Here is a 21,383-nt window from a genome sequence, read left to right on the forward strand (position 1 = left end):
ATAGGAATAAATAAAAGTACGAAAAAAACACTACATTCCCTAACATTCTTCGAAAAATTTACCATTTACGAGGAATATATTTCCTTTTCTTTCCTCTTTATTACTTTGTTTGTAAAGAATTATATAATAAAACTATTCTTTATTAAATTTGATAAAAAAATCATCATTTCTCATCATTCCTAAAATTTTATTTTTACTCGTTATTTTCTTATTTATTCCTAGTGTTTATATAATGGTTACGAGTCACACCTATAATGTAATAAAACAAAAGCATTTTTTTAGAAATCATAAGTAGAAAATATAAATATAAAAGTTAGATTTGTACCAATAAGCAGTCAAGAATCGTACAAAACTTTTTATGTGTGGCTAATGCTCTGATACCGTTTTGGAGGAAACTTTTGTAGTATAACTAGGTCCTTGTCCGCGCTACGCGCGGATAATATTTTGATTTTTTTTTTCATATTTTTGTACTATTATGTCAATTGTTTAGTTTTATAAAATGTTATGTTTTCACTGTAAATTTGAAATTAAAAATCTAATTTTTCCTTACTGTAAAGTAAGTTAATTTTTTTGAATCTTACCACAACACATTATACACAAAGAGAATATAGTTGGTCTTTATATTCTTATTTGGTGTAATATTTAAAATTTTGATGGTTTGTTTAAATAGTGTTTTTAAATTATATATTTTAGGATTGATTTTCGTGACTATATTCTATAATTGTCTAAAAAAATTGTTTGTCTCATATAGACATTCACATAAATATGGACTTCTGATAAATTTGTTCACTGGGATATTTAGTTTCACTTTCAACTTTATTCTTTTTTTGGCACCTTCATGCTAGCTTGTGGGGCTAGCCAACTTAGTGCAAAAGGGTTTACAAAAGCTGATCGAGATGCGTGTGATCGGACACCTTTTGCTAGGCTATTCGTACGGAATTTTAAAGATCTAGGAATATAAGAAATAGAAAGTTCAGAAAATTCTTTGGATACAGCCTGTATTTTGTCGAGCTCCGAGTCCAACGCAGGCTAATCTTCCTCCTTTTGAATGAGTATAACCAGTTGTTCACAGTCGATTGAAAGACCATTTCTCTGTGTCCAAACTTCAGTATCACTTGCATTGCCCATAGTAAACCTTCAGCTTCCCCTTGCAGTGGTGATTTGGTGCGTGTATATCGGCCCTTGCTCCAAACAGCAATGGAAAGTCACCATCCATTAACACAAAGCCAAGTCCATATATGTCTCTTTCATTTATCCAGGATGTCTAGCAGGAGCGTTTCTTTACGGAGGAACAGTTGTGTCCGTTACCTCAACTCCCATATCAATCTCCATAATCTCGTCTATACGTTGAGCTATCCTCCAACACTTTGCTTCAATTTTATTCGCTAATGGGAAAGACATAATTCTTACGACACTATTAATGATTGTTTTTTTTGTAACACCGATACGGTAAACTTATGTTTTATTTAACAAAACTCTTATTTTAATTTTGTATTAAAGAATCAATCATATTTTATATTATCCATAATTTTAGTAAATTTGCTTATTTGTCATGTTTTTATTAGGTTTTAGCTAAATTATTGATTTATTATTTATTTTTAGCTAAGTCACTAATTTATTAATTTAAAAAATACCCTTAATTAATATTATATATATATATTAAAAATGAATTTTATTTTAATAATATTAAATTTCTATTTTATATTAAAATTTAGTTAGTTTTTCTTATTTGTCATATTTTATTAGGTTTTAGACGTTTAGATAGGTTATTGATTTATTATTAATTTCTAACTGATTCGCTAATGTGTTAATTAAAACAATACCCTTAATGAATTTTATATATAATTATAAACGAATTTTATTTTAATCATATAAAATTTATATGTTATATTAATATTAAATATTTGATTCTAAAATAATATAATAAAATTATAAAAAATTTAAAAATAAGATAATTCTTATATATATTTTGTTGCTATCTGAAAACAATATTTTATTATAGAAGTTAAAAAGATATAAAAAATATAATTAAATATTATTCAAGAAAAAAACATTTATATAAATATATTTTCAAAACTATTTCTAAGATATGAGTGTTTTAAAAAATTTAATATAGGATATTTAGAACACGGGATTATGCTTATGAGAGAGTGGCTCGGGAGTGAGCTAGGAGATGAGTCTAATGGGCTGCGAATTGTTGAATTTTTTTTTAATTGCAAGCCCACTTCGTGATGACTTGGCATATTGGTTGGTCCTGAATATTTGTGCACATGTGGATAGGCTTAGGAATCAATAATTTAGCTCCTTTTATATAGTAGGATAATTTTTGTTATTTTATTCTAGTTTTGTAGGTTTATTTATACAAACTTCATTAATTAATTGTCTAGTAAATTCCTTACAGACTAAAATAGAAAATTAATTTATCTACAAATGCTAACTTTTCTAATAGTTTACTTGGAAATATATTCCATCCGATCTTGATTATGATCATGTGCTGGCCAAAGAAAACCAAGAAGAACAAAAATATTAAACCTTCTGGAGAATCATCGTTACATTGCATAAAAAGAAGGATGGTCATGGAGAATATCATTTAGTCTATTCTTCTTACAAATTCGAAAGTATCTCCTTTCCATAAACATGAAAGAGAACAAACAACACCATTATCATAGTCTACCCTTACTGCAACAAAAGGTCCTTTGCAACGAAAGCCACACTTGTAACATCCTGGTCGATTTATACCATTTAAAGCCACTTTCCATTTTTTTCCATTGAACTCAAACTGCAGTCGAGGCTTCACATACCTGAAGTCTCCGAGTACACAGTGAATATCAATAGTCGAGCCATAACTTTCGCAAGTGTAGAACATTATCTTTTGATCCATTTCTCCCTCGCATATCTCGCACCAGTAACTACCTGTCACGTCCTTGTCTCCATCGTAGCATAAACTGAGAGGCTTTCTATCATATTTGTACCTTACCCTATTTGGTAAGGTAGCACACTTGAAATCCAAAACAAAATCGCAGTCCAGACAAGAAAGAACATAAACCGACTCTTGCTTGCAAACCGCACATATCTTGCTACCTATTGAAGTTTGGAACAGAGGATGCGGATGGCATTCGTACAAGAATGGTTCGGATATTGAACCGCATCTTACATCTAACTTGATATTGCAACATTCGTACCTGAAACCACTGCATAGTCGGTCACAAGCAGAGCACAAGAATACTCCACGAGTACTTGGAAAGTCCATGACTATGCTATCATCATTGTACAAAGTAAGTTGATGATTGTGCAGCACGTGTCGTTGCTTTCGAGGAAGGTTAGCACATGTTTCATGGAGAACGAAATCATCACAATGCATACAACTGTAGAATGAGTTAGAATAGACAGGACGAACGCATGCTCTACAACGAGTATGCTCGCCAAGGATATTAGCAAGACCATCTTCGAGTCGTAGATCATGTTCTCGATGGCTAAAGTGATTTATCACCCCGTCACTCACAACCCAAAAGGGCTCTTCGCATTCATCGTTTTCTTCTGGCTCGTCCTCAAGCTCTCGCCCATCCCACACATCGCTTCTCGTGGCGCATTTTGAATGAACCGCGTAGTCTGGACAAATAGAGCAACAATACGCCCCATATCTGCCGTCCACTCTCCTTCGACAAACTCCACAAGTCCAATCTCCAGAGCCGAGAAAATAAGTGCGAGAGATGCGATGTCTATGACGTATAATGCTTATGACGCGTGGCAAGTAGATACAATCTTCATGGATCATGAAATCACACTGAGGACAAACGTAAGGAGACCGGTCGGATTCAAGACCACATGCATTGCAAGTGAAGCGTATGAGCCTTGGCATGAGAGTGAGGATATGTTCATGACCTTTTGGGTAGTGAACGACTAACTCAAGAGGATTTCGCGCACAATAAAGATCTATGCTGAAATCACATATGGAGCAATGGTATACTAATTTTCCAAGCTTTTCTCCACATAGACGACACTTATCGTCTGCGGCAGCTAGTGGTAGGCCATGTTTAAAAAGCGTGAGAGGATGTCTCCGGTGAGAAGGATGGTTAATCTCTGGCGATGACTCAGCACATTCTTTGTGGACAGTCAAGTCGCAGGTAGGGCAGCTGTAGCCAAAGAAACCGTTGTCTCTACGTTCTGGACATCCATCGCAGTGACCGTTGCTGCTACCGTGTATGTAGAAAGGGTGCTCGTGGGATGCAAGCATCACTGTGGGTCCCATGATTTGGTCGAAGACCATAGATGGGGTTAATGAATCGTCATCATCATCATAGGAGGATACATCATCATTTTCTCCATGTGATGTTGTTACGTCTGAGAGCTCCTCAACTAGGACCATTTTTTTTCTCTTGACAAATCTTTGAAGTTTGCTTGTGATTAGGACATCTGAAATAGATAAATAACTAACTAAAACAGCGAAAAGGAGAAAAAAAAAACAGAGCCGTTAAAGAATTAGTAGTTTTTTTTGAACATTTTCGTGTGTTTTGAGGTTACATGTCCCCTAATCTTATATTTAAGATTCGAATCTTTGGGTTACTGTGCTTTCAAAGCTGCCAAAGTTTGTTTTGTGCTTGTACTCCATCCACGAGAACCTATGAGAGATTCAAATAAAATTACTACTAGGTGTTTTTTATTTTATTTTTTTTTGGTAACAAACGGCTATTCTATTACTCAAACTTGAAGTGGTCTGGGTAACCAGACCGGAATAGAACAACCAACAAAACACAAAGATCTATGAAAAGAACGGACATTCCTAGCTAGCGAGTCAGCAATTCCATTTTGCACATTTGGAAAGTATTGAATTTTGAAATCCGGAAAACACATCTTGAGAATTTGAATGACTTCGAGCTTACTTTTAGGTGTTTGCCCACAATTTGGAGGGTAATTATATTATATAAAGAACTATATATTAAGTTTACATTGTTATGATTTTTGAATAATAATTAAAATTTTAACATTTTAATTTTAAATTTCAAATAGTTGGATAATCAAAAATTTTATTATATATTTTTAAAGATCAGTGAGATTAAAAATAGTTCAACAACGTAAACCTTAGTTATTACAAATATTTCTCTTACATAAAAGCAATATTATAATCAATTCACATAATTGGTTGTAGAATTACTTTATATTTTATTTTAACGTGTGAAAAAACCGAGAATACTCTAGCTTTCAAAAAATAAAAAAGTGTTTTTTTGTAAAACCAATACAATGATCGGATGTTTTTATCATGAAGATATTTTGTAAATTTCTTTGTGTGGACTTTAGAAACCATGAAAAGTTCTAATACTTTTTTACCTACAAATATAATTATTTTATATAAGAATATATAACCATAAAAAAATTCAATATAAAAAGTTAAGTATTTTATTTAATTATATAAATAATTGATAAAAAAAGAAATTGATAAAACATATTTATTTTTTCTCCAATTCTACAATTGGTTACCATAAATCATTATTTGTAATATTACATGTGTTGACGACAAAAAAAAAAAAATTACATGTGTTATTTGGTAATTTATATTAATTATTTCTATAGTTGCCTTTTATTTTTAGATCTGATTAAAATAAATAACTAATAAACGTCAACAACCAATCAAATTATATATTTTTTAAAAAAATTTAACCTATTGACAATACATAAGAAAAAATCACTTAAGTGACTTCTCAATTAATATATAGTATAATTTGTCTCTTTAAAACCAAGGATAAATTTGGTTAATGTAAACATGAAAACATGTATTAGGAAAATGGTAATCTAAGTAATTGTTCTTATAATTTTGTCAAATCACAAATTACACTTTTTCGTTCATCTTTTATTTAGTGTTTAACATAAAACTTAGATGGGTTAAACAAACCATTTCTTCCTTTAAAACATACCCATTTTAATTAAATCTGATTAATTAATAAGAAAAAATTAATTTTTAAATTTTAACTAACGAAATGTTGTTATTTTATGCATATATACTTAATATTAATGTGATATTATATCAAAATTAAATATGTTTATTTGTATAAAAATAATTGTATTATTGTACATTTTAAAAGTTTATTATACCGCAAAATATACATCTCATTATTTTTAAATAATTTATCCTACTTGCAATTTACATTATATTTTCTATCTATGACTTTAACAATTGTAGAACATGCCATTTTATTGATCTTTCTTACTCAATTTATCACAATGTTTAAAAAATACATAAAAATAATTAGTTCACATTTATAGTAACACAAAATATACATGCATCTCGACAGACAAAAAAATTAAATACATAAGAAATATAAAAGAACCAAGAACACAACAAACATATTTTATTATTCTTCACTCCTGTTTTTTATGTCTCATTTATTTTTTTACTATTCAAAACAAGCATGCTAATTTTATTATAATCAAAGCTATATGAATTATTTTAATAGAGTATTAACTCTAGGAAAAAACATGTGAAAAATACTTTGATTAATTCAATTTTAAATGACTTACTATATCATAATTTTACATGAATTACCATATAATATAATTTTAAGTGACTTACCATATAATAAATTTAATTCATCTGTTTATATTAATAGATTAATTAAATAACCTTTCTTGATTAATATAATTTTAAATGACTTACCATATAATTTTTATGTTTTAAAATATAAAATATTTTAATCATTTCTAAAAGTGATAAGTTATCTATGATCACATTGTCTTTGGAAAATAATGAGAATTTCTTAAAATTATATATTTGACTGTTTTGCATTCATTTGAAACACTTTAGAATATACATATACATACATATATACATATATATATATATAGAGAGTGAATGAGCGAGTTTAATTAATATTATTAGGTTTACATTAATTAGTTTTCTGGAATCTATGATTTATTGTATTCACTACTAATATAAATATATTTAAAACCATTTTTGTAATTGTTTCTCTAGTATCATATGTATTTAAATGTATATTATCAATTTATATAATGTAATCGATGATATTTAATTGTTTCTATAAATAAATTATATTAATTCATCTATATTTAAGATGTTTAATTGTATATTTGAAAACATATATTAGATTAGGTAATTCTAGGATTGGTTTCTTTTTAAAAACTTTAATTAAATAAATAAAAAAATTAAAAAACTATCAACCAATCAAATTATAACAATTAATTAGAAAGCTCTCCTATGAATGACACATCAGCAGAAATCTATTAAGTGACTTCTCAGTTAATATATAGGGGGATGTTGATTATCAATTTATATAATGTAATCTATGATATTTAATTGTTTCTATAAATAAATTATATTCATTAATCTATATTTAAGATGTTTAATTGTATGTTCGGAAACATATAATAGATTAGGTAATTTAGGGCTGATTTCCATTAAAAACTTTATTTTTAATAAATTAAAAATTAAAAATCATCAACAAATCAAATTATAACAATTAATTGAAAAGCTCTCCTATGAACGACACGTCAGTAGAAATCACTTAAGTGACTTCTCAATCAATATATAGGGGGATGTTTTAAATTTTTAAATTACATGATTAATAGATAATCTTAAAATAAAAATTGGACTGAAATTCTAAGGGTGTGTTTGTTCTAAGTAGAGAAGAGAAGAAATGAATTGGTGTGTTTTATTTCATGAATAATGTACTCCTTATATAGAGATACAATATGAGGGTTTATCATGGTGAACAAGACTTTCTATAATCGAAATCACAATAAATAACACTTCCCCTTGATGTCTATTATGCGCGTATGATGTGACCTTAACATGAAAACCAATGAAAAAAACTATGGTTAAGGGGAAAAAGAGTGCATCACCCAATTACTTCCCCTCATACATGTATACAGACGTCCAGATCCTTGAGAAGACGTAATCCGATAAGAAGAACCAACTTCTTAAAAGTAACAGTGGGTAGCGCCTTGGTCAATAAGTCAGCCAAATTGTCACTTGAACAAACTTGAACGACATGAACATCACCATTCTTCTGTAGATCATGGGTAAAAAAGAATTTCAGTAGAATGTTCTTTGTCATGTTACCCTTGGTTATCTATCTTTGAGTTGAGCAATACATGCAGCATTATCCTCATACATGACTGTTGGGGCTTATTTCCCTGTAGATAGACCACAATCTTCTTGTATATGTTGAATGATGGATCTTAACCATACGCACTCGCGATTAGCTTCATGAATGGCTAAAATCTCTGCGTGGTTAGAAGAAGAAGACACAATGGTTTGCTTCATCGAACGATTTTCTTTCCTAGAGACAAGGGTAGAACAATATTGTCGACTAAAGCTCCTAAGCTCATACAGTGTATAATCCATTCTTACAAACCATGAATTGATAATAAGCATGATTTGAAAAAGATTGCATATAGACTAAAAATAAATACCTATTAGCTTAAGACCGCTAGAGCTTCGTGTTGATAATGTGTTCTAAGTAGAGAAGAGAAAAAATAAATTGGTGTGTCTTATTTCATGAATAATGAACTTCTTATAAATGGATATCATATCAGAGTTTGGCTTGAAGACCAAATACAAGCAAATCTTGGTGAACAAGACTTTTTATAATCGACATCACAATAAATATAACATTGTTCAATTTAGAATTTGAACTTCATTTGATTTTTAGTAAAATTTAAATGATTTTAGCTATATCACCACAAAAACTTATTAAAAGATGATATTTTTATTTTTCTAACTAAGAAACTCCATTAGAATGCTTTAAATAATGAAAAGTCTTAAAATTTAAATATTTTCAATGACAGTACATTTCAAAATAGTTTATTAAATAACGAGTGTGACAAAGAACTTGAATCAGATAGAGAGTGAAACAAGTCTAATATTTGAAATAATGGCCTTTATTGAGCGTAAAATTAACTCTATTGAGCCCTACATTTGAAATCCATTTGAATTTTAGGATAGAAGAAAGTTAGATCGTGTAATTAAAAGCATGACACGTGGAAAAACACTCACCGTACAATTAAAAATGTATTCGTTGCAATACTTTGTTAAAGCGTATATATCAGAGGGATCCACAGTTCTTCACTTCTTAGAGGGTTTTCTCCTGAAGATTTTTCTCTCGAATTTTCTGGAGATACACACTTTTCCAGAGATTTTTAAGACCCAAAGTTCACAGTAAGTTCTTTCTCCTCTTCGATTTCTCTTGATGGTGAATTTGTCTTGTTGGGTTCCGTTCATATCTTATTTAATTAGGGTTTGATGCAATCGATTGGGTTTTTACGATTTAGTTTTAGGGTTTCAAGTTTCCTTAATCGTTCATGTATTTACTGTTGCAGTGATCTTGGAAAGCGCCTGAATCCGTTTGGAATCATCATTGAGGTAACGTCTCTGTCTACGCGAATTGTTTTTGTTTGAGTATACGAAGACGAACATGTCTTACGAACTGTATGTATTTTAGCAATTGACATGAAATTGAACAATAATATTTGATTTACAGTATAACTTAGAACTTGGCCGTTCTTTAGATTTGGGCTACTTGATGTTCTGTTATGGATGTCTTGATCACTTGAAATTGGTTTGTATAAAGCGATTGCTTGTATACATACGTTTCTTTCTTATGTAACTTTTGTACAAGTGGACAATTACATATCACTTTAGCCTCTTTCTCTCTCTGTTTTTGTTTTACAGAATGTGGATGTGGAGAATCCATCATTGACAGATTGATGATAAGTGTGAATCTCTGAGTTCAACGGCAACAAAAAACAGATAAGTTCTCTTACATTACGTTTTTTTTTATCAGACTCCAAAAAGATCATAGGCAGACACTAATCTAATAGTGTTCTAGCCAGATTCTTATTTTGGGGACATATTGTCCCGAGTCCCTGTTGCGTGAAAGCTAGCTTAGTCCCAATAAAATATCTAAATCCATCTCCCTAGAAACTGTTGGTTGGTTGGTAGTGCAAAGAGATGTTTGGCAGGGGATGGATGGAGAGTAACACCTACTTTAGTACCCACGGCTTTTTACAAAACAACCATCGGCTTACAAAGTCTTTTAAGACAAAAGGCTATGAATTGGTTATGAGCTTGTTGGATGGAAATAACGACCACAAGTGATGAAAACTACTTGTCCCGAGTCCCGTTGCGTGAAACTGTTGGATGGATATAACGACCACAAGTGTTGAAAACTACTTGTCCCGAGTCCCGTTGCATGAAACTGTTGGATGGATATAACGACCACAAGTGTTGAAAACTACTTGTCCCGAGTCCCGTTGCGTGAAATAACGAACAAAGTTATGAAAAGTAGTAAACCCACGGCTTTATTAATATTGGAATGCACGGTTTGAGAGAAGTCTTCAGACAAAGACTACTTTAAATCTAAACCATGTCCATTGCTTAACCACAACTCAATGAAGCAAAGGATGTTTGAGGGTGCAAAGTGTGAGAAAATTTAGTACCCACGGCTTAAAAAACAAGTCTTAGATAGAGACTGTGATTGTAAGAAACTTTAGACAGAGAGAATATATTCATTACATTAGTACCCACGGCTTGCAAGAAAGTATTTTGACAAAGACTGTGATTGAAAACGTCTTCATCGCATTTGTACCCACGGCTTGCAAAAAAAAATCATTTGACAAAAACTGTGATTGAGAACGTCCTCATCACATTTATACCCATGGCTTACAAAAAAAAAAGTCTTTATACAGAGACTGATGAAAATGTATTCATCAGATTAGTACCCACGGCTTAGAAAGTACCCACGGCTTAGAAAATACCAACGCCTTTGCAAAAAAAGTTTAAGACAGGCTATGAGATCGTCCCAATTGCTCTAAAAACTATTGGTTGGTAGTGCATGTCTATGCGAGAGATGTTTGGGGATGGTAAGTAAAACTTACTTTCGTACCCACGGCTTTACAAAATGTCTTCAGACAGAACATGACTATGTCTAAGGATATGAGATCGTTGAAAAAAATTCCTTAACACAAAGGCTATGAATTGGTTTTAAATAACGATCACAAGTTCTGAAAAGTAAGTAAGCCAACGGCTTTATCAATATTGGTATGTACGGTTTGAAAGAAGTCTCCAGACAAAGACTACTTTAAATCTAAACCAGGTCCATTGCCTAACCACAGCTCTATGAAGCAAAGGATGTTTGAGGGTGCAAAGTGTGACACAATTTAGTACCAACGGCTTAAAAAACAAGTCTTTAGTACCCACGGCTTTTTACAAAACAACCATCGGCTTAAAATAGTCTTAAGACATAAAATGACTATGGTTATGGCTATGACTATGAAATTGATGGATGGATAAAGAACATCGGCTTACAAAATGTCTTTAAGACAAAAGGCTATGAATTGGTTATGAGCTTGTTGGATGGAAATAACAACCACAAGTTATGAAACTAATTGTCCCTGAGTCCCGTTGCGTGAAACTGTTGGATGGATATAACGACCACAAGTGATGAAAACTAATTGTCCCGAGTCTCGTTGCGTGAAATAACGAGTTTAGTACCCACGGCTTAAAAAACAAGTTTTTTGACAGAGACTGTGATTGAAAACGTCTTCGTCATGTTAGTACCAACGGCTTAAAAAAACAAGCCTAGTACCCACGGCTTAAAAACAAGTCTTTAGACAGAGACTGTGATTGTAAGAAAGTCTTTAGACAAAGACTGTATTTATCACATTAGTAGACACAGTTGCCAAAAAAAAGGCTTTTACACAAAGACTGATTGAAAACGTCTTCATCACATTAGTACCCACGGCTTGCAAGAAAGTCTTTTGACAAAGACTGTGATTGAAAATGTCTTCATCGCATTTGTACCCACGGCTTTGCAAAGATTGTGAGTGAACACATCTTCATCACATTTTAGTACCTACGGCTTGCCAAAAAAAAGTCTTCATCACATTTGCAAGAAAAACTCGTCTTCATCACATTTGTACCGAAGGCTTGCAACTGTGATTGAAAACGTCTTTGTGACATTAGTATCCACGGCTTGCATAAAAGGTCTTTTGGCGAAGACTTCATCACAACAGTACCCAAGGCTTGCACGAAAGTTCTTTAGACAAAAGACTTCTTGAATCTAAACCGGATTCATTGCTTACCCACGTCTATGTGAAGCAGATGATGTTTGGGGATGCCAAGTGTGATTAGTACCCACGGCTTGCAAGACTATATTTAGAGTGCAAAAGTCTTACGACAAGACTATACATTGATTTTCAACTTTGTTGGATGGAAATAACGACCAACGGCTTTATAAAAGTCAATCAACGACTTAACATGGAGTCTCAAGGCAAATGCTATGAATGGAACACACAGCTTGCGAATCTTTCGTTGGATGGAAAAACGACCAACGGTTCAGAAAACGTCTTTTAAGGCACAAAGACTACGAGTTGAAAAACATTTATAGTAGTCCACGACTTATAAAAGGTTGGATTCATTAAGTACTCACGGCTTATAAAAACAACTTTAGGCAAAAACTCTAAATCTAAACCAGATCCATTGCTTTATCCACGGCTCTATAAAGCAAAAAGATGTTTGAAGATGCCAAGTGTGACAAAATTTAGTACCCACGGCTTAAAAAAAAACAAATCTTTAGACAAAGACTGATTGAAAAAACGTTTTCATTACGTTAGTACCCACGGATTCAAAACAAGTCTTGAGACAAAGACTGTGTGAATCATCAAATTAGTACCCACGGCTTGCGATAAAGGTCTTTAAACAAAGACTGTGATTGAAAACTTTTTCAGCACATTTGTACCCACGGCTTTGCAAAATGGACTGATTAAAATATCTTCATCACATTAGTGCTCACGGCTTGAAAAAGAGGTCTCTTTAGACAAAGACTGTGATTAAATAAGTTTTCATCACGTTTGTACCCACGGCTTATGAAAATAGTATTAAGACAAAGGCTGGTAACTGAAAACAGATGCATGCCAAAAAGGTCTCTTTACACAAAGACTATGAATTGGTTTTGAACTTGTTGAATGGAAATAACGATCACAAGTTATGCAAACTAATCGGAAAATCTTGCTCCCACGGCTTTATTAAGGGTTTGAGAGAAGTCTTCAGACAAAGACTCTACATCTAAACCAGATCCATTACTTACACACAGCTTTAAAAGTCCAGCACCCACGGCTTAAAAAAACAAGTCTTTAGACAGAGACTGTGATTGTAAACGTATTTGTACCCTCGGCTTGCAAGAAAGGTCTTTAGACAAAGACAGTGATTGAAAACGTATTCATCACATTTGTACCCACGGCTTGCAAAAAAAGTCTTTAGACAGAAACTGTGATTGTAAACGTCTTCATCACAACAGTACCCACGGCTTTGCAAGAAAAAGATTGTGATTGAAAACGTATTCATCACATTTGTACCCACAGCTTTGTAAAAAAGTTCTAGACAAAGACTGTGAGTGAACAAGTCTTCATCACATCAGTACCCACGGCTTGCCTAAAAATAAGTTTTCAGACAAAGACTGAATGAAAATGTCTTCATCACATTTGAACTTGTTGGATAGAAAAAAACATTCAGTCCCATAAAGCAAGCCTTAAGAAAAAGACTATATATAACCTTATTTTACACTTACAGGGTAACTATGAGGCATTTTGCGTCAACTAAAGACTAATTAGATTTATGATTTCCTCAGGTTTTGTATGTGCTTCAGAAGACTCAGAGACGATTTCAAGTGTATCAGATTTCTTTGACAGGTATGTGCTTTTCAAAACTTGTTTGTTACTTAGTTGATACATTCAATTATGAAGTGAATACTAGTTACATTTGTTTAGGTATTGTTCATATCCTCATTGACGCTTGTTCAGGTATATGCTTTTCTTCACTTTTTCTCTTACAATTTGATATTATTACATATGAATACAAACTAAGTAAGTGACAACGTTTCTCATTGATTTAGCATCCACGAGATTCTAAAAACTGACTGCTAACATATCCATTGATGAGCAAGTTGATTCTTTTTTAATATTGGAACATTACATTGTGTTTACAATGTTTAATCTAAGTAAGTGACAACGTTTCTCATTGATTTAGCATCCATGAGATTCTAAAAACTGACTGCTGAAAAACCCATTGATGAACAAGTAGATTCTTTTTTTAATATTGAAACATTGCATTGTGTTTACAATGTTCAATCTCTGTTATCTTTAATTTCGTGCTTGGACGTATGAAGTATCTAGGAGTCTCTTGTAGATCAAGGTAGGTGAGAGACTCCTGTAAACTGTGGTAGTAGGTTGTTCTTTGAATCTTCAATGTTTTTGATTTGTGTCACGCGTTTAACCATCAGTGGTCATTCTAAACGTGTTAGAATGTCTTTATTTTGTTGCTTGTATGTATTATAAGGTGTCTCATTTTATGAAATCAATGTATTTTGGATTCTCTGGTAAATCAACATAGGTTAGAGATTCCATCATGTTGTTAGTATCTATTTAGTTTGATGCTTTTATGAATAAGGTCTCTCTTTAGATAAACAAATGTAACTGGTATATTTTAGAGTCTCTTGTATATCAACATGCGAAAATCATATACATTGTGTGAGTATTTAGTCCTTGAATTTTGAATGTATCTGTTTTGTGTGTATGCTCCTCTTACTCTCAGTGATCATTCTAAATTGCGTTAGTAATATGTATGTTGATTAGAAAAAAGTTACTATTTTAAATTAGTTTGGTGTTTATATGTATTATAATGTATCTTATTTTTAAGAGGTCACTTCTAGATCAACGTAGGTGAGAGTCTTCTGCATAATGTGGTTGTAGTCTCTTTATTTTGAACGTTTCTGCTTTGTGTTATATTCCTAAGTCTTAATCCTTAGTGATCATTGTAAACATGTGAAATGACTTATTCACAACTCCGCATAGTAAGCTAACGAATATTGTGTTAGATTCTATAAATTGTATACATTGACTTGAGTTTTTACAATAACAGTGATTTTTATCTGTTATCAAGTCTATGAGTCTTGGCAATATTTTTGGCATCGGTCTAGTATTCGTGAGATTGTAGAAACTTATTGCTTGTTAATCCTTATAAGAAATATTATTTAAGCATCATAAATGTTTCTTTATAAGTCTTTTCATATAATTACTAACTATTTGATTAAGTATCCGTAGAATTCTAAACTGATTGGTAATATATCCTTTCATGAAAAGTTATATTTTATTTCGTGTTTATATTGTTACTTTGTTTGGTGCTTGTATGTATGATGTATCATGTCGCTTGTGGTAATAGTTTTCTTGAATCTTGAGTGTTTAGGCTTTGTTTTATTACTCTAAACCCTTTGTGATCATTTCTAAACATGTGAAATGACAAGTTCACAATTCTCATATGCTGATGTTAATTACTTCGTTACACTCTAGTAATTGTTACAGCCTATCCCTTGGTCTCCTAGTCTTACTCAGTTGATGAAGCTTGAAAATCTTTTGAATCCTTGTGTGTAGTTAGAATGTGCAATTCACCTTTCTTGATTTTCTAGGATTAATGTCAAATTCAAGAAATTAGAAGTATCTAAAAACCTGTTGTAGCAATGTGGAATAGATGCTCTGATATTCTCCTCTATCTAAGGTTTTGTTTCGGTTAATACTTATAGGAACCGTTGTGTTCTTTAATAGGTGGTAGATTTTGGAAGGTCTCGACTTTAGTTTATTACAAAATCCTCAAGTTTTTAGTTTATTGCTAAGGCAAAGTAACAAACTGAGTTACTATCACAGAAAATTATAGGAGTGTTTCTAAGAAACGGGCATATGTAATTGCTAAACTAATAAAGAATCATGTTATAGATTATGACTACCGTAGATAGATTCAACTGTAATGTTTAGTGAAAAAAAAAATTACTTCTTTAAATAGACATTTTGAATTTCTTAATTATTTATGTACATGAACGAACAATCATGTTCTCTGTATGTTTTATAGATTTGTGTTAGATTATAAGATCTGTTTCTTGCACTATGGTTGGTCATCCTATCGATATCGTCTATTGCCTGTTCTTGGCTTCGGATGATATTTACCAAATTTGACGTTTGCTTCTTGATTCTTTGAATATAATTAGTGTGGGTAAATTGATTAATTAGTTGAATGATAAATACAGCAAGTTAGCTTTACCTTTTAATAATAGACAAGTTGTTACACTAGCAATATCCATTAGTTTCTTAACTTATCTATTCACCATGTGCATCTTTTTGGTATCATTCAAATATCCGAAAGTCACGTTACCATCTTTTTGTATGGTCATTGTATTTTACCAAGTTCATCCAAACTATGCAAAAAAAAAAAATTTAACTTCAATTTTAATAAAAGAATCATGGTAGAGTTTTTTTCTAATATTATACCGTATAGATAAATATCAACGTTATACAAAAATTATTATGTTTGGTGAAGAAAATATAGCCATATGTCCGTGTTGTTTTAATTTTTAGTTACTCTTATTTTCTTTCTATAGATTGTAGTTACTGAGTTATTGCTTAGGAAACTTTTTTTTTACATTTCATTCATTCAGTATATTTGTGTACTTCAAATATGAATCCATGTAAGTTGTTTAGATTTGATCTGTGGTTTTGTCAAATAAAGTGGTCATAATTGATATTTTATTGAAGGTATTTTCTTTCATATGTATCCGTAACTACACAGTTGTCCATGCTGAACAAAGTTACATGCTCGCAAATTCAAGCTACGGTGGTAGACGTATAAGTTGTAAAAGATGGGACTGATATTTATTTCGTAGATATTATAAGTTTGGTTGTTTCCTCACTTTTTAATTACTGTTAAAATGATTTCACAAAATATCTTTTCATTTCTAGGTATTGATTTAGATGAACAAAAATATTATATTATATTATATTATATATATATATATATATATATGTAGATAGATGTATTGTCACCAAACAATGCTCATCTAATTGGAGATGGTAGTCACCGATTACTTAAAGTCTTAAACCATGGGTAATTATGATATTCAGGACAATACATATATCCTTTTCTTCAAATGCTATCAAGCTTTCTCTTTTTGGAGTTTCTGCTATTCACATCTGTAATTCATTGTGATGATTTATTGTTTTATTCCTTTTATTCCTTTTCTTCCTGTCAGTATGTTTTATCCATCACAGTTAAACATTCACTCTTCAAAATCAATGGTTTGGCCTGATAATAATACTTTTTGAGTATATTGTCCTACTTGTTTGATCAAAAGAAAATATTGTTCTACTTGCTACCTTACATAAAAAGAAATCACGTAAATCAAGCATCACAGTACAAATTATATAAGTAAATCTCCTGCTAGTTGACAAAGAAAAATTCTCATGCTCAACCAATTCAAATAATCAGCCCCATCGAATATATAATTTAACCATAGTATATTTGTTGCACAGTTTCCTCTAGCTTTACCAAATAGTGAAGGAGACAATATCCCGCATGAATATTAAACAACCAACAAACGTCTTGTGCTAATCATTTCTCATCTATGCAAGAATCACCATGAAGCAGATGGGTGAGTGAGTGATTTCTGTGCGGTTTCGGGTATATCGAAAGGGGTTTGAAGAAGTGTTTCTCCTTAGGGTCTTCTCCACATCAGGTTCATAAGAAATTGCATTTGTTCCTTCTTTGGCATGCTCTCTAAGATGCTCAGGCTATAGTTTGGAACCAAAGATTAAAAAAAAATGAAACATGACCGTAAACACAAAATAAAAGAGTCCATAACCTACAATAATGTGCTACACCTGTAGAAAGGAGGCTGTAGTGAGGACTGAGTACACGTAGAACAGATTTTATTTATAGAAAAGAGATTAAAGTCACCTCAGTTCGGAATGCACGATTGCATTTTTGAGATCTGTTTGGAGAGTTTGAAGTTGTCTTCATATACTTGGAACTATTGCAGAGCCTGGAATATTGACCAATACATAAATTTCACATATTATTTCATGGTGAATTATTGTAAATCATGAGAAGAATGGTAGGTAAGTTTTAACATTGTGATGTGAAGTTGTAGTATATATGGCTTAGTCCATCAATCGAACCTGTATGGCCGGTGATCAGATAAAATTTGAGCTATTTCTTGTCTATTGTTGTGTATGAATTTGTGGTGGGGGAGTTAGACATGAGTCAGAACTGAGACACAACATGAGCTCATATATTGTCGATGGAGAGTAGGAGCAAACTGAAGAGGCGTGGGTAGACGTTTTTATCATTTTCAGAGGACATACTTTCTCTTAATAGAAGTAAAAGAATGACTTACATTGCAACCGCCAACCCTTGCTCTTCTTGTACTTTTCTTCAGATTGGCTTACGTTTTACCTTCAAGCAGAAGAAGACCACTTCTGTTTTTCCGGGCGATCAAGTTTCAAGTAAAAAAAGAGGCGATAGCTTAGAAACTCATTATACACAACAATAATCAACACTGATAGTTTATAAACTCCACACAGTCTCATTAAAATCAAAGCTCGATGATTTGTTTCACATTCATACGAAACTCAAAAATCTAAACTCCTAAAACCCTCACCAAATATATATTAATTCATATCTTCATATTAATAAAAAGCTCATCAAACTAACCATCTGAAGCATTTTCAAGTCACTATCCTGATTATGTGAAAAAATGCTTGTAACTTTTGGATCAAGATACCTCTGACGATCTGTCTACTGAATTTGCCTCCTCAAATTATAGCAAATCAATTAGAGAAACATTTTAAAACATCCAGTTTTGGCATCTCAAAAGAAGACCCCCCACTTCCAATACAGAAAGCTTATCATCTCTGTTACACATATGAATTTCATACACATTATACAGAAACCATGCCTTCAACTTAAAGGCTAGTAACCACATTCTATACATTATTAAGCTCTTACCATATCAATTTCTTAGCAAGATAAGATAGTGAAAAAGGGAAGGGAAGCTCACGTGAGTGTACTAATTAAGCATATGAGCAGAATAATCTTTACCCAGTTCCGGCAACTCCGTAACCACACATATACAATTAGCTCAAACGAAGGCATCATGAAAAACTGATTAGAAATAGTGAGAAACGATGGATAACAGAGAGAGGGAGAGAAAGAGATGGAACCTGATTGATTAGGGATGGATCGTCAAATGTTATATCTGAGACAGTAAGACTTGTTGTCAAGCAGCATTAAAGTAATCGATGATAAATGAGAAAAAAAAATCCACGATTGAACCACATTAGCTTAGGCGTATACATGATCTAAGAAGCATATGGTGTATGTTTACACTCACAGCTTGAAGGCCTTCTTCTTCTTCTTCTTATCTTTGATTGCTGGTGAGCCAAACCCAAACTTCATTGGATCATCATCTGTCATTGACTTAAAGTTCCACATATCTTTTTAGCAGGTAGCGACACTGCAAATTATGTTCAGTATTATTCTTTGACAGTTTACTGCAAATAAAATAAGCTAGCATCATAATCATTCTCAGTCACTCACAAAAATACTTATCTCTCGTTTTATGATCAACAAAACGCGCCACCTTCGCAATCATCCCTCTCTGCTACTTAATCGCCACCAGCTAGCTTCACCACCAGTCCCACTCCCTCCGGCGTCCTCCCTACCCACTTTCCTTCCATCTCTGGCTAATCCTCCGCCTCAAATTAGTCGCCATCGAAATGAAGGATTAAGATTTGGGCAAACCGAAAAATAATTATCTTTGAAAGAGAGGATGACACTGTCCTCTTTTTCCCCTCTCTACAGAGCGACGTGGACGCCTAAGAAGGCAGATACTTCAACTTTATTTATAAAGATATAAGTTTAATAACATTAAATTCTTAAAAAAATTAATATTGTAATAATTGATTTGTCATTTTAATATAAATCACCTCAAACGCATGTTTGAATATATCTTCATAAATATTTTACGAGATTTTAATAACACTTCGATGTATCTTATAGGTTTTGTGTCTGGAACATATTGTGATGGCTGGAACTGTGTGAATTGTTTCAACAAAGTTGACAATGAACCTGCAAGACGAGATGCTGCTGAAACAACTATGGAGCGGAATCCAAATGCGTTCAGTCCAAAAAAATTGCTAGCAGTCCACATGGTGTTAGAGATAAACTCATAAAAGGGTACGTTGTTTGAGGATTATCAAGGCTACTGGTGAAAAAGCATTTACATTTTCAATTGCTGGAAGACTTAGTTGAACTTATGTTAGATTGTTGGGGAGTTCTTTTAGCTTCTAAATTATAGTGAGATGCTTAAACTGGTGATTTCTCATTTGCAGGAGGAGATTGGTAAAGTTGTATTGTTAGGGAAACATAACAAAGGATGTCACTGCAAGAAATCAGGATACTTTAAGAAGTATTGTGAGTGCTTTCAAGCAAACAATCTTTGTTCAGAGAACTGGGATTGCAAAAACTTTGAAGGAAGTGAGGAGAGACAAGCTCTGTTTCACGGTGAACATGCCAACAACATAGCTTATCTCCACCAAGAAGCAAATGCAGCCATACATGAAGCTGTTGGTTCCTCTGGCTTTTCCCTTTCTCCAGAACCTTAAAATTGTATAGGGACTTCAAGAATCTAAACACGAAGAAGCTACTCTTCCTGATTTTGAGGTTCAACTTTGACAGCATTTCAATCGGCTTCCTGCTAGGTAATCAATCATATTCTGCTTACTCTACATTGATTTGGCTGGTTCATTAGGGTTTTGTTTTCTCTTGATTTGATCAATTAGATTATAGAATAGAAGGTTTTACATTCAGAGGCAGTGTATCTTCTTCTAGAACCTGGCAAACAAGCACAGAATGTGGTTTCATCCTCCAAAATCTCCAGTCAGAACTTTCTTTTGTTCTTCAATCCCTAAGGGCTCATCCGGATGAAGTTGTGAAAGTAATGTAATTGTTTGACCGAATAGAGGACCTAGAAACATTTCTCTGTTCCCTACATAATTTCCAATTGAAATAGTAGTGGATTTAGAGGTGGGCACGGAGCAGATATCCAAAATTTAAGGATATCCATGATCCCCGCTCCGCTCCATACGGATAATCGATTTATTGATTCAATTCGATCCATAATCTTTCGGATATCCGGTGTTCCGGTTATCCGGAAAATCCATATTTTTACCCTTTAAAAATAATTAAAAATTAAAAAAGAAGAAAGATTGGTGTAAAATAATTATATTCATTACAATTTTTTTTAAAAACTACATACTTTAAAAAATTTAATAACTAAATAATTAATTTAGTGAATAAAAACATCATAAAACTTATATAGAGATATAATATATATTATATAGTTTTATAAACATATATACACACACACATATATATATATATAATGGATCGGATATCCATATTTTAAAATATTAGTATATGTGATTTTCTCCGTCTTTGACGTATATTGAATTTTAGTATTTGCTTTGATTCGTTAAGTTACGGATATCTCGAT

The 21,383-nt window shown here is 32.3% G+C and overlaps 1 protein-coding gene and 1 long non-coding RNA gene across 13 annotated transcripts; both read right to left on the reverse strand.

Moving 5' to 3' along the window:
• Positions 1 to 1,942: 1,942 nt before the first annotated feature.
• On the reverse strand, positions 1,943 to 9,166 carry LOC103863972. Its single transcript, XM_033289791.1, has one exon. It carries the CDS (start codon positions 4,364 to 4,366, stop codon positions 2,591 to 2,593), a length of 1,776 nt encoding a protein of 591 aa, XP_033145682.1. The 5' UTR covers positions 4,367 to 9,166; the 3' UTR covers positions 1,943 to 2,590.
• A 514-nt stretch (positions 9,167 to 9,680) lies between these two features.
• On the reverse strand, positions 9,681 to 19,847 carry LOC103863973. 12 transcript variants are annotated; one of them, XR_004457331.1, is made up of 9 exons: positions 19,427 to 19,847; positions 19,184 to 19,343; positions 18,888 to 19,085; positions 18,612 to 18,741; positions 18,225 to 18,306; positions 18,007 to 18,146; positions 17,786 to 17,870; positions 11,911 to 17,619; positions 9,681 to 11,845 (listed from the first exon to the last, which is right to left on the reverse strand). It is a non-coding gene; the product is annotated as an uncharacterized LOC103863973 (long non-coding RNA). The 12 variants fall into 12 exon arrangements; XR_632132.3 differs by lacking the exon at positions 9,681 to 11,845 and having other exon boundaries at positions 17,188 to 17,619; positions 18,836 to 18,941; positions 19,051 to 19,085; positions 19,427 to 19,729; XR_632133.3 differs by lacking the exon at positions 9,681 to 11,845 and having other exon boundaries at positions 17,188 to 17,619; positions 18,836 to 18,941; positions 19,051 to 19,085; positions 19,221 to 19,343; positions 19,427 to 19,728.
• Between the last annotated feature and the right edge of the window lie 1,536 nt (positions 19,848 to 21,383).

This window comes from Brassica rapa, chromosome A04 (genome assembly GCF_000309985.2).
Source record: "Brassica rapa cultivar Chiifu-401-42 chromosome A04, CAAS_Brap_v3.01, whole genome shotgun sequence".
NCBI lineage: Eukaryota > Viridiplantae > Streptophyta > Magnoliopsida > Brassicales > Brassicaceae > Brassica > Brassica rapa.